Source organism: Dreissena polymorpha, chromosome 4 (assembly GCF_020536995.1).
Source record: "Dreissena polymorpha isolate Duluth1 chromosome 4, UMN_Dpol_1.0, whole genome shotgun sequence".
NCBI lineage: Eukaryota > Metazoa > Mollusca > Bivalvia > Myida > Dreissenidae > Dreissena > Dreissena polymorpha.
Window position 1 is genome coordinate 82795290 of NC_068358.1, and position 13770 is coordinate 82809059.

Sequence of the window (13770 nt, forward strand, 5' to 3'; positions counted from 1 at the left end):
TATGACAAAATATATATTTTAGGTCTGGCAAATCAATGTCCCACTTGTGACCACATACGTATCAGACCCCTGGCCTTAAATAGCCTCTGATGAACAATCTAACAAACAGGTGCCATACATACTGGCTTTCTATGCTGCACATTAACAATCTAACAAACAGGTGCCATACATACTGGCTTTCTATGCTGCACATTAACAATGTTTTCCAGTCCCATTACCCATACATGAAATTAATTATATTTGTTTACTGAAACATACATTATTTTAATACATTTTTATCACTACAATCACAATAAAGTGGCAACTAATTCAAATACTGTGACAGTTGAGATTTAGAAGGTAAACACATTATCATTCCATGTGTTTGTGCAATATTTACATCACACAAAACACCTATTGAACTATGAATTATTTTATCAATCAAATGTCAGAAACTTTCCCTATGAACAAACACAACTGTTACTTGTAAATAAGGTCCTTTAGCCTGACTACATTTCAAATGAAAACTCTACAGATTCAGTATCTTCGAAATTGTGAGTTTGTTTACTATGCTTACAACAACTTAAACCAGATGTGCAACATGGATGCCCCATGACACATGGAAATGTGTGACATACAAGGATGACAAGTGAAACATTGCAATGTGTCACACACAAGAACGCCCTATGAAACATTGCAATGTGTCACAGACAAGAACGCCCTATGAAACATTGAAATGTGTCACAGACAACGATGACTCATAAAAACAAGAATATCAGTGAAACTGATGGATGCTCCCCGATGATGCGCTTTGTCAATCTATGTGTTAATAACCACCTAAAAATTCTTTTATTACCCTCAGTGACCTTGACCTTGACCCCAGTGACCTCAAACCTCATCAAATGGTAGAGGCCCATGCAAGGTACCTACATGCTAAATATGAAAGAGATCGGTAAAGTATTGAAGGTGCTATGAGAAACTGTTACAAAAGCGTGATGGAAAATATATTAATAGCCTGGGTGACCTTGAGCACAGTGACCTCAAACCTCATCAAAAGGTAGAGGTCCATGCAAGGTACCTACATGGCAAATATGTAAGATATTGGTAAAGTATTGAAGGCCCTATGAGAAACTGTCAGAAAAGCATGACGGAAAATCTATTATAAGCCTTGGTGACCTTGAGCCCAGTGACCTCAAACCTCATCAAAAGGTAGAGGTCCATGCAAGGTACCTACTTACCAATATGAAAGAGATCGGTAAAGTAACAAAAGCATGACAGAAAATCTATTTTTAGCCTTGGTGACCTTGACCTTGACCCCAGTGACCTCAAACCTCATCAAAAGGTAGAGGTCCATGCAAGGTACCTACACGCCAATTATGAAAGAGATCAGTAAAGTATTGAAGGTGCTATGAGAAACTGTAACAAAAGCATGAAGGAAAAATCTATTATTAGTTTCAGTGACCTGACCTTGACTTGACCCCAGTGACCTCAAACCTCTTCAAAAGGTAGAGGTCCATGCAAGGTACCTACATGCCAAATATGAAAGAGATCGGTAAAGTATTGAAGGAGCTATGAGAAATTGTAACAGAAGTGTGACGGAAAAATCTATTATAAGCCTCAGTTACCTTGACACCAGTGACCTCAAACCTTATCAAAAGGTAGATGTCCATGCAAGGTACCTACATGCGAAAAATGAAAGAGATTGGTAAAGTATTGAAGGTGGCATGAGAAACTGTAACAAAAGTGTGACAGAAAATCTAATATTAGCCTCAGTGACCCTGACCTTGACCCCAGTGACCTCAAACCTCATCAAAAGGTATAGGTCCATGCAAGGTACCTACATGCCAAAAATGAAAGAGATTGGTAAAGTATTGAAGTTGGTATGAGAAACTGTAACAAAAGTGTGACGGAAAAATCTATTATTAGCCTCGGTGACCCTGACCTTGACCCCAGTAACCTCAAACCTCATCAAAAGGTAGAGGTCCATGCAAGGTACCTTCATGCCAAATATGAAAGAGATCGGTAAAGTATTGAAGGTGCTATGAGAAACTTAACAAAAGTGTGACGGAAGGAAGTAAGGAAGGACAAACAGGCAACTAAATGCTCCCCGAAAATTTTCGGGGAGCATAAAAAAGGAAATTTGTCATAAACAAGAATGCCCCATGACACATGGAAATGTGTGACATACGAGTTTGACACATGAAACATGGCAATGTGTCACACACTGAAATGTGTCACCAACAAAGATGACACATGAACAATGGAAAGGTGTCATAAACAAAAATGCCCTATGACACACAGAAATGTGTGACATATGAGGATGACACATGAAACATGGTAATGTGTCACAGACAAGAATGCCCCATGACACATGGAAATGTGTCACAGACAAAGAGGACACATGAAACATGGAAAAGTGTCATAAACAAGAATGCCCTATGACACACGAAAATGTGTGACATATGAGGATGACACATGAAACATGGCAATGTGTCACAGACAAGAATGCCCTATGAAACATTGAAATGTGTCACAGACAAAGATGACACATGAAACATGGAAAAGTGTCAAGAACAAGAATGCCCAATGACACATGAAAATGTGTGACATATTAGGATGACACATGAAACATGGCAATATGTCACAGACAATAATGCCCTTTGGCACATTGAAATGTATCACAGACAAAGATGACACATGAAACATGGCAATGTGTCACAGATAAGAATGCCATATAAAACATTGAAATGTGTCCCAGACAAAGATTACAAATGAAACATTGACATATGTAACAGACAACAATAGCCCATAAAACATTGAAATGTGTCACAGACAAAGATGACATGTGAAACATTGACATATGTAACAGACAACAATAGCCCATGAAACATTGAAATGTTTCACAGACAACTATGGCCCATGAAACATGGCAATGAGTCCCAGACAAAGATGACACATGAAACATTGACAAATGTAACAGACAACAATAGCCCATGAACCATTGAAATGTGTCACAGACAAGAATGCCCTATAAAACATTGAAATGTGTCCCAGACAAAGTTGAGACATGAAACATGGCAATGTGTCCCAGACAAAGATGACACATGAAACATTGACAAATGTAACAGACAACAATAGCCCATGAAACATTGAAATGTGTCCCAGACAAGAATGGCACATGAAACATTGAAATGTGTCACAGACAAAGATGACACATGAAACATTGACAAATGTAACAGACAACAGTAGCCCATAAAACATTGAAATGTGTCACAGACAAAGATGACACATGAAACATTGGCATACGTAACAGACAACAATAGCTCATGAAACACGGAAATGTGTGACAGACAACAATGCTCCATGAAACATTGAAATGTGTGACAGGTAACAAAATATTATGAAACATAGACATTTTGCTAATTTAAGTGATTTGTCATTTGATCTTAAAGAAATAACTTAATTGAGCAAAATGTCAACATGTTTTGGCACTACAGGGGCAGTACAAACGTTGGATTTCGCCATTCTTGCTTATATGGCCAGACATTTCAAATGAGATTGTATAACTTTAATATAATGGCAATGACATAATGACCAATAACTTACCACATCCAATGTACAGAGCCTTATTTTTGAGTAACAATTTTTTAATGGTTTCCATGGAAATGTTCTCCCTGTTGCTGCCCATCCTGACTCTATATTCTGCTGTATATGAGCCGTGCCCTGGACAAATGGGTCTTATACCATATGTGCAGTCTGATAAGGGGCTGCAGAGTAATGAGACCCCGAAACCTTGCGTCACTTTAAAGCGGACAGGGTAACTCCTGAACAGATGGCACAACACACATTTTCAAATGACGCTGCTTATATATAAACAGTCAAGCTATAGTTACATGTCACTTAAATGGAACGCAAAGTTCTTATTACTTTTTGCCTAGCAACTTGTTTAAATACATTTTCACTGTTTTTTCTTTAAGAAATTCCAGTCCAATGATAGAAAACACTCTGAAAGCAAATTATATCAATCCCCAGCCAAAATTGAACCAAGAATAACACTAACTGTCACATCTATCAACATATTTATATGGTATTACCAGGTACTATATTAACAGCTTTACAAGATCATTTATTACACTCTGACTCATTGTTCAAATCTCAATAATTGAATTACATCCAAAGCTTGCAACAAGAGAATTAGGAGAATTAAATAATCCTAAAAGCTATAAGCAGAGATTCATGTACAGTGAAATACCCATTACATTGCAGGTGTAAGAAAAGGCTTCCATACATCATCATGTTTACCTCTTCATCTTACATACTCTGGTATTATCCTGTTCAATGCACTGATGTATTACCCAAACAAATTGGATGAATAGTCTGCAAACCATTATTTAATAGTTATATAAAATTGCACAAAGTAAATATATTTATCAAACAAGACTACCAAAGAATTACCACTCAGCCTTTCTGTATTGATGAATATTTGTAAAGAACATTGAAAGTTTGTTTGGAGCTCACAAACTGAGTACATATATATGGCCAGCCATCCAGTAGTATAAGAGGAGTTCAAAACAGAAGCTTTGAAGCGTGCATACGGACAGAATAAATGCTTCCACCATTTACAATAGGGTCAACCAGCATGATTTTTTGTTTATATCTTAATGAGTTTCATATAGATAAAAGGAAACTAATGTAAGCTTAATTCTGGGAGTGAAAAAGCTATTTGGAACAAAATATTGGATGTGAAAGACTACTGGCATGAAAAATATTCTGCAGCAGTTTTAATTCAATGCCCATTCCCAACAACACAACTTGAAATTTGCGTTTAAAACGAAAAAGCAAGAAAAACAAGACTATTGCCAAGCAATAAAAGTCCCCTACCGGCTCCACCATTGTCAGAAATTTCACCATTGTCAGAATACATTTTTTATTTGTTTCCATAGCAACCACAATTTTTGACATAGGAACAAAATGAAATGACGTTCATAACGTCCATATTGCCATCTATCCATGTTGCAAGTGTCATGAAAAAAATATTAAGAACTTTAAAAGTTATCACAGGATCCAGAAAAAAACACCATTTTCAGCACTATTTCTAGTCTATTTGTTGCTATAGCAACAACAATTTTTGACGTAGGAACAAAATGAAATGACGTGCATAATGTCCATATTGCCATCTATCCATGTTCCAAGTTTCATGAAAAAATATTAAGAACTTTTAAAGCTATCGCAGGATCCAACAAAAAACACCAGTTTCAGCAGTATTTCTAGTCTTTTTGTTGCCATAGCAACCACAATTTTTGACGTAGGAACAAAATGAAATGACGGGCATAATGTCCAAATTGCCATCTATCAATATTCGAAGTTTCATGAAAAAATATTAAGAACTTTTAAAGTTATCGCAGGATCCAGAAAAGTGTGACGGACGAACGAACAGACGGACGGACAAAACCATAAGTCCCCTCCAGTGAAACCGGTAGGGGACTAAAAAAACACTCTAATGCAAAAATTTAAGTAACTAATAGCAGATACTAAAAATATTGAAAAAATAAAAATAAAAAATTATGTGAGACTATAAAAAGTTACCTACCAATATTTTCATCTCAGTACCTTGTTATAATGTTATTTTAGAGATTTTTAATGTGTTTAACTATATATGTCTATATAAATCATGTTAGTCTTGGGTTGTGGCCATTCTTAACAATGAGGCATGATTTTACCAACTATGTGCAGAACCACTTTCTGGTGGTAACGATCTTTACATCAAAAGGCATATAAATGTTCTTTCATACATAAGTACACAATATTTAACTATAATTTTTCCAAAATATGATTCTAAAGTGCTCAACATAACCCCGCCCCATGCACAAAGACCAAAAAACAACACTGTGTAACAAATGGGCGAAAGTGATGCCAATTGACAAAGACCTGCAAACAAACCAATGAGTAAAAGGTACATGAAAGTGCAGTTCAGGTGATTTCTGCACCACCTACCTGCAAGATGGCTGACCGGGAAGTCTGGGGTCTGCTGATTGAAGCGCTTCATCAGATTGAAGTCTGTGGCACTCGTCACCTTGAACACAACTTTTGTAGGATCCTGAAAGACACACCTTGTCTCATATAGCAAGATATATAATGCACAACAGACGTTAACTATTCAATTACATATTTTAGCTAAGACATGGTAAAATCTTTTTTTTAAATGTTTTTGTGTTCAGTTTTTTGTTTATGAGCACATGCATGTTTTACTAGATTTATAATAGTTAAAAATATAACACGCTTCAATTGTAAATAATCCAATTTGAATTTGATGTGTTATAACTTTTTGGAACAAACATACAAAGTGATATAAACATGTTAAGGACTCTAAATTTTTGTATACATAAATATAGATTCCTATATACACTTCTTTAAATAAAAATTTAAGCTTTTCTTGCTTTTGATCGACCACACAAAGTTAAAAGTCACATGGACTTTGTTCGGAAATGGTAAAAAAAATATTACTGTAACTTAAATTAATAAGATAGCTCAGAAGGCCCTTGGGCAATCACCTGAATACAGTCTATTAGGAATTTGTCAATAATATTGTAACAGAATTTAATAATATTTGAGCTCCTTAAAAAAAAAATCCATTCCTGTTTCGTTCCCAAAATTGATATATGAAAAATGTTTACAAGCTTTCTCTTCAATTTGCATATGAGACTTTGCTTTTTGAGCTCACATGACCCAGATAAGAAACTATCCAGATAAGAAATGAACTAAAAATATATATTCTGATCTTGATTGAGAAAAAACAAGAGATGTGTTTGTCAGAAACACAATGCCCCCTACTGCGCCGCTTTGATGCATGTTGTTTTTTTACATTTGACCTTGAAGGATTACCTTGACCTTTCACCACTCAAAATGTGCAGCTCCATGAGATACACATGCATGCCAAATATCAAATTGCTATGTGAAGGGACAAAGAAGTTATGAGCATTTTTTGAAACCTAAATGCGAAACCTAAATGCAAAGTGTGACGGAAAGACAGACAGACAGAAGGACGGACGGTCCCATCACTATATGCCCTCCTTTGGGGGCATAAAAATGTAAAAATAAATATGACAGTATGTGCACAAGCATTTTCTTAAATTAAACATGTTTACCTAGTTAATCAGATTTTGACACGACCTGATCCATTACAATCATACTGACATATTATTGGGAGACATGTTTTTACCAAGTTGTATGAAGACTCAGCAATTAATATGGTTTCTTGAGGTTTCATAAGGTATATATTGACAGGGATCAACAACTAATGAACAAATAACAAACTGTGACCACAAGAGCTCTGTAGCGCTCAGCTGAGCTAAACAACATAACATTATGGACATAAACAGTGAAGATTGCTTTTACCAAATATAAAGTACATTTTATTGATGGCATAAAACAAGGGTATGATACAGCAATTAAAGTCTCTATAAAGCTCAAAATCAACGTAAATTTCGTAAAGAATTTCATAAAATAAAGTTAACACCTAAACAATCAGTGTTCCTCATAGCAAGAGCCACAATTTCAACGGTACGATTACATAGATTTTTGTAGATACAAAATGCTCGTTTTTATTTATTTGTGGCACAATAAATTCCATTTTAATTTCCCGCGAATATATCTATTCATACGACACATGAACACTAAAATGGTACCAATACAAATCAATAATAAAAACGAGCATTTTGTATCTACTAACATCTATTTTACAAGACCACATCTAGCGTTGAAATTTCGGCAATTGCCATAAGGAACAATGATGTTTTATTGTTAGCTTTATTTTACGAAAAAGTGTACGAAAGTTTCGTTGATTTCGAGTAGTAATGTTACTTTAAGAATGCCCAGAAATGATCAGATCTGCATATACAAATGAAGCATTACATGCATGTGTGGTACAGTTGTAATTTATTTTGAGTTCTGATGAATAGGAATTGAACAATGAAGGTGTAAGCCCTGGCTATTCATATACACCCATCACAATGATAATTGTAGCTTTATTTCAGAAAAAAAGATACAGTGAACATTATTTAAATTACAACATTATGAGACAAAACATTTTGCTTTTTAACAATTAACACTTTATAACATAGTTAAGAAAGTACTTTTCATAATTTCGCACCTATTTTGCAGGCTGCTTACCAGCAATATACACAATGTTCTTGTTCTTTTTTATACAAAGCTCTACAGTTATCATTTTTAAATTAGGCCAAATTGTAAATGGCAGGTATATGGTTACAAATACCACCAATACATAAGCCATGTGTATCAACAGCAAGGTACATGTAACAAAGTATACGCTGGTTATGCATTAGACACAACACAATGCCATGCACATTTACAAGTAACAATCATCATACAACATTAACAAACAATGTAGCCTTGCTCTGCAAAAACTGAACAACTTCATGAATTTTGTAGTTTTGTCCAAAATTAGTCTGTGAAGTTTTCACAGGATAATCAGGGATACCACTTTCAGCTTTGAAAGGATCTCTGTTTAGAAAAGACTTCCTTTAATGAACTAGCTATAAGTTACAGACACTGTTCCTAGTGTGGAAATGTTTGGACACAGATCAATCATCTATAAATTTTACTGTGGAAAAAAGGCCATTATTCAGCCCAAACTTGTAGCAGTCAAAATTCCCTTCTAAACAGTCAAACACATAATTATAGACCAGTTGAATGTTATTGTTTACATTCGGGATTTTCTGTGCATGCGCACTCACTGGTTGGCAAAAACACTGGTTACAGTAACGTAAAACATGTATAAAGGGCTCTTGTTTAGTCAATAAATTGGTAATAAGACCGAAATAAACATTAAAACTCTTAAAATATAGTGCAAATATATCATATTTAGTATCAAATATAGATGTATATACACAAATCAAATTTCCTCGTCATAAAAATACTAAGTAGTTATAAGCATAGAGAAAACGTGATCGGAAGACTAAATACTGACAATTCCACAAAACAAAACAATAAATTAGCCATATTCTTTCTGATAGTAATAATAAAATAAATTATATTTCAACAATAATTAAAATGTTTTAATTTCATTATAATTGTAAGTGGTGTGGATAGTGTTATTTTTCATCAGCGATCAATAGTGTCAGAGGTGCATTTAATATAAAACAAAGCCCTAAAAAGCGTAATACATTACCATTTTAGCTCATCAATTTTTGGGGAAAAAAAAAGAGCTATTGTCATCACCTTGGCGTCGGCGTCAGTGTCCGGTTAAGTTTTGCGTTTAGGTCCACTTTTCTCATAAGTATCAATGCTATTGCATTAAAACTTGGTACACTTACTAACTATCATGAGGGGACTGGGCAGGCAAAGTAAGATAACTCTGGCTTGCATTTTGACAGATTTATGTGCCCTTTTTATACTTAGAAAATTGAAAATTTTCGTTAAGTTTTGTGTTTAGGTCCATTTTATTCCTTAAGTATCAAAACTATTGCTTTCATACTTGCAACACTTACTAACTATCATAAGGGGACTGTGGCGGCAAAGTTATGTAACTCTGACTGGCATTTTGACAGAATTATGTGCCCTTTTTATACTTAGAAACTTGAAAATTTGGTTAAGTTTTGTGTTTAGGTCCATTTTTTTCCTAAAGTATCAAAGCTATTGCTTTCATACTTGCAACACTTACTAACTATCATAAGGGGACTGTGCAGGCAAAGTTATGTAACTCTGACTGGCATTTTGACAGAATTATGGGCCCTTTATACTTGAAAATTTTGTTAAGTTTTGTGTTTTGGTCAAAAAATAAATAAATTTTAAAGCGGTGTTCTCATGAAGCTGCACATTTTGAGTGGTGGAAGTTCATGGTCAAGGTCATCTTTCAAGGTCAAGGTCATCCTTCAAGGTCAAAGGTATTTTTTTAATTCAAAGCGGCGTTATCATGAAGCTGCACATTTTGAGTGGTGGAAGTTCAAGGTCAAGGTCATCCTTCAAGGTCAAGGTCATCCTTCAAGGTCAAAAGATAATATTTCAAAGCGGCGTTCTCATAAAGCTGCACATTTTGAGTAACCATTTTCGAACTAATCCAAGATATCATTGAACCAATCTTCTGACCAAATTTCATGAAGATTGGACAATAAATGTGGCCTCTAGAGAGTGAACAAGGCAAATGTTGAAGTCGCACAACGCACGACGGACAACAGACGACGGACAGAAGGCGTTGTGCTCAGGTGAGCTAAAAATGGAAAGTATTGTCCCTGAATAGCCTGTGCAGGCTGTACTTGCCTTTTTGGATCAATACTTTACAACATGCATTAAGTCTGGTTTTCCCAATTCGTTGCTTAGTTTTTATTTGTGAGCGTTAGCTAACAAATAATGCAGACCGAATTTTGCAAATCAATATGCCTTAGCTACGCTAGGAACTGTAACCCGTGACTGCCTGTGTGGATAACTCCAGTAAAATTGAGCAGACGACAGAATGCTAAAAGCGTCTGCTTTAACCACCGCATCTGCCTGTTCTCACTGGTACAGTACATAGTGTGTATTTAACAGCTTGTAAGACAACGTTGGCCAGTCTAGTGTTTATCATTGAAATCTGTACATATTGGCTGCTTTCAGGGAAAACGGGGCTTAATGCATGTCAAATTAGATTAGCCTGTGCACACTAATTAGCTGTATCAATGATTTGAAAAAAAAACAAACACATCTCGATTTATAAATTTATAAATTTGAATGGGTTGTGGTCATTTCAAACTTGCGATATAAAAAGCTATAACATAATTTTGAAAACTGATTTGTGTCTAAGATTATACAACAGCGAACAAATTCAGTGCCTTCAGCGCTTTGATTTATAACAAAGCATCATATATCACACTTCTCAATTTCAAATATTGGTTGATGCAGTACATGTGATAAGTTTTGTACAGGAACTAGGAAAGTCAGGAGCACAACGTTTCCAGTTACAGTTTCTGTGTGTGAACCATTTGAGGTATTTTACTGTTTTTCAATGAATTTCCATTATTATATGTTACTCCTAGTCTATTTAATGACAGAATTAAGACAATAAACAGTTGCAACTTTTACCACTTAAAGTTTTTCACAGCTGAAATGTTCATTTCCATTTATCAACAAACAGTAAATGTGCACTTTGAAAATGTCACAATATTTTTTTCTTTGTATCTATAAAATAGTAAAACTACTAAGAGCATGATGTTTAAGTGCAATAATTGGATAAAAATAAATTTGATTGCTATTTGTGGAAGCGATACAGGAACAATCCCTTATATTAATATAATCCTTGCCCTGAAAATTCGGGGCTTAATGCGTGAGTGCAAGTTGTCAAGCCAGAAACTTATGCAGTCAACACAGGCTAATCAGACACATTAGTCCCCACCTAAAATGGATTTTGGCTAAGAAAAGATTTCCTTTACATGAAAAAAATCATAAAAGCAGAAAATGTTGTCTCTGATAAGCCTGTGTGGACTGCACAGGCTAATCTGGGATTACACTTAAGTTAATACACATGCATTAAGCCCTGTTTTCCCAGAGTGAGGCTCATATCTTTAAGTGCATTTTTAAGTGCTCAGTGGGACAGACAAGTGCTTGAAATCAACTGATGTGTGTGGTCATATGAAGTCATCAAAGGTAATCAAAAATCACTTTTCATAAACATTATTTTAAAATGTTCATAGGAAATGAATAAATGTGTAAAACCATCAATTGAAAAAAATGTACACAATATCTGTATTTTTTCATTTATGAAACTGGGGAATGAGATTGGTCTATGAGAGTTGTGATGGGATTGGTCAAGTAAGGGGAAGTCACTGTGAAGGAATTTACAACAATTGGTTAACAGATGGTCTCCCTTAATAAATCCACAATTATTATTAAAACAGCACATTCAATAATTTGTGAGCTTAAAACACAATCAAATGACAAATAAGAATCATAATGGAATAACAAACTATCCATTCTCTTCTAATCTGTAAAATCTAAAACAATTATTCTATCATACATGAAATTCAATAAGTATTATTTTTATTTTTAAGTACATTAAATTTATAACGTTTTTTTATATTTATTATCTATTAAAGCTTACTTTATTATAAGTGCTTTTATGTTTAAATACTACACATGAAATAACATTTTATTTTCTACAATCAATTAATTAACTCCATAGTTCTAATATAAAGATAAAATATTACATAATGCACATGTATACAAGATATATTGCCGTGTTTAACATTCCAAACTATACTATGGTGCACAGTTTATAAATACATCATACATTTAGGCTAAACTATAACTCTTATACCCCTCAGCATTTAACCATTTACAAAACTATGATCTGAACATCTACTTACCAAAGCTTATTCCTGTTGGACCTGTTTTTGTAACAAAAATCACACAGATTACAAAGGCTTCATTATTAAACAGAACAAGTGATGAATAAATTTTTAATGATTCGAAAAAAAAATCACAGCTGAGAACAGCAACTACCCATTGTCCTGAAAAAAGCTTTGAATTCACTTACTGTACATGCCCATGGCTAAAATGTGTCATTTTGCAAAAAAAAGTCTGGGAATTAAATAAGATTTTAACATAAATATTTTAGTACTGCAAGCAAAGACAAAACAACAACCTCAACTGGGCATCTGCGAAATTAACAGTACCTGAAATCAACATGTTATTCCCCTTTAACCCTTTGCATGCTGGGAAATTTGTCGTCTGCTAATATGTTGTCTGCTTAATTTCTAAAATTAGCATTTTCTTCGATTTTTTTCAAAGAATACTATCAGAATGGCAAACAGTTTGGATCCTGATGAGACTCCACGTTCTGTGGCGTCTCATCTGGATCCAAACTGTTTGCAAAGGCCTTTAAAATTCAGTTCCAGTGCTGAAAGGGTTAAATATGTGAAAGTGCAGGTATAGCCACTTTAGAAAATGGCTGAGCACACAAATAAGTTAAGAACAGTTTAAATTAAACTACAGTTTCACATTAAAAACATAAACATCAAGTGAAAAAAATAATATCATGTTATTGCCTGTATTAAATGATGTCATCCATTCACAACAAAGATTTACTTTTATTACAAGACAATACACAAAACAAAAAATATGTGTTTATAATGAGTGTAGATTAACTTGAACATAAAAAACTATTTCTTAATGTTCATGATGAATAGTCAGCTATTGTTTTTCTTTATAAAATACTGGTAAATGGTGCTTTCCCACTCAAGCAAAAGTGCTAAAAATTCCCAACTGGTGTAAAAAAAAATAATCCCAAAAAGAAGAAATGTTGCTGCCTTTTTGTTCCTGAGTGGACCCTTGGTGAAAGAACAAATGAAATCACTTTGTTATGTGTAACCTAACGCTTGATTAATTAATGTTTTACAACCTAGCAAATTCAAATAATAGAGCCAATTATTAGTGATGTGTGTTTTTTTCATATATTTTAGGTCTAAATTGTCAAACTTTAGGCAGAGACTGCAAATTTTGAACAAAAATGTATGATCAAATTTGACTTCTGACCTCTAAGTATGACCTTGATATTTGAGGTAGGTAGACACGCAACATTTCCTCTTATGATGTTTTACATGCACTTTGTTATTAAAAAATCCATCGATACACAGCACTTTTGGCTGGTAGATTGTCTTAATTTGGGCCAAAGAGACATATTATGTTAGTGTTAATTTATGCCAAAAAATATGTTATGTTGCTCATATTACCAATTAAAGTGCTGCCTGGACTCAAAGCAACGAGTTTACATGAAAAAAGCCTTTTTAAGAGTTGCAACTATGA

At 34.3% G+C, this 13770-nt stretch overlaps 2 protein-coding genes across 7 annotated transcripts in view; both read right to left on the reverse strand.

The window, feature by feature from the left end:
* The window catches only part of LOC127877618 (leucine-rich repeat-containing protein 49-like), a 104808-nt gene that overhangs the window by 88798 nt on the left and 2240 nt on the right, over positions 1 to 13770 (reverse strand). For 3 of the 5 annotated variants that reach the window (XM_052423677.1, XM_052423675.1, XM_052423672.1), the window contains exon 2: positions 5974 to 6076. In XM_052423677.1, the coding sequence (XP_052279637.1) occupies positions 5974 to 6076 (103 nt within the window). Of the gene's footprint in view, positions 1 to 5973; positions 6077 to 12332; positions 12354 to 13770 lie in introns of all 5 variants that reach the window. The other 2 variants (XM_052423676.1, XM_052423679.1) reach the window with 1 other exon arrangement.
* The window catches only part of LOC127877630 (uncharacterized), a 124683-nt gene that overhangs the window by 56196 nt on the left and 54717 nt on the right, over positions 1 to 13770 (reverse strand). The window lies entirely within an intron of this gene.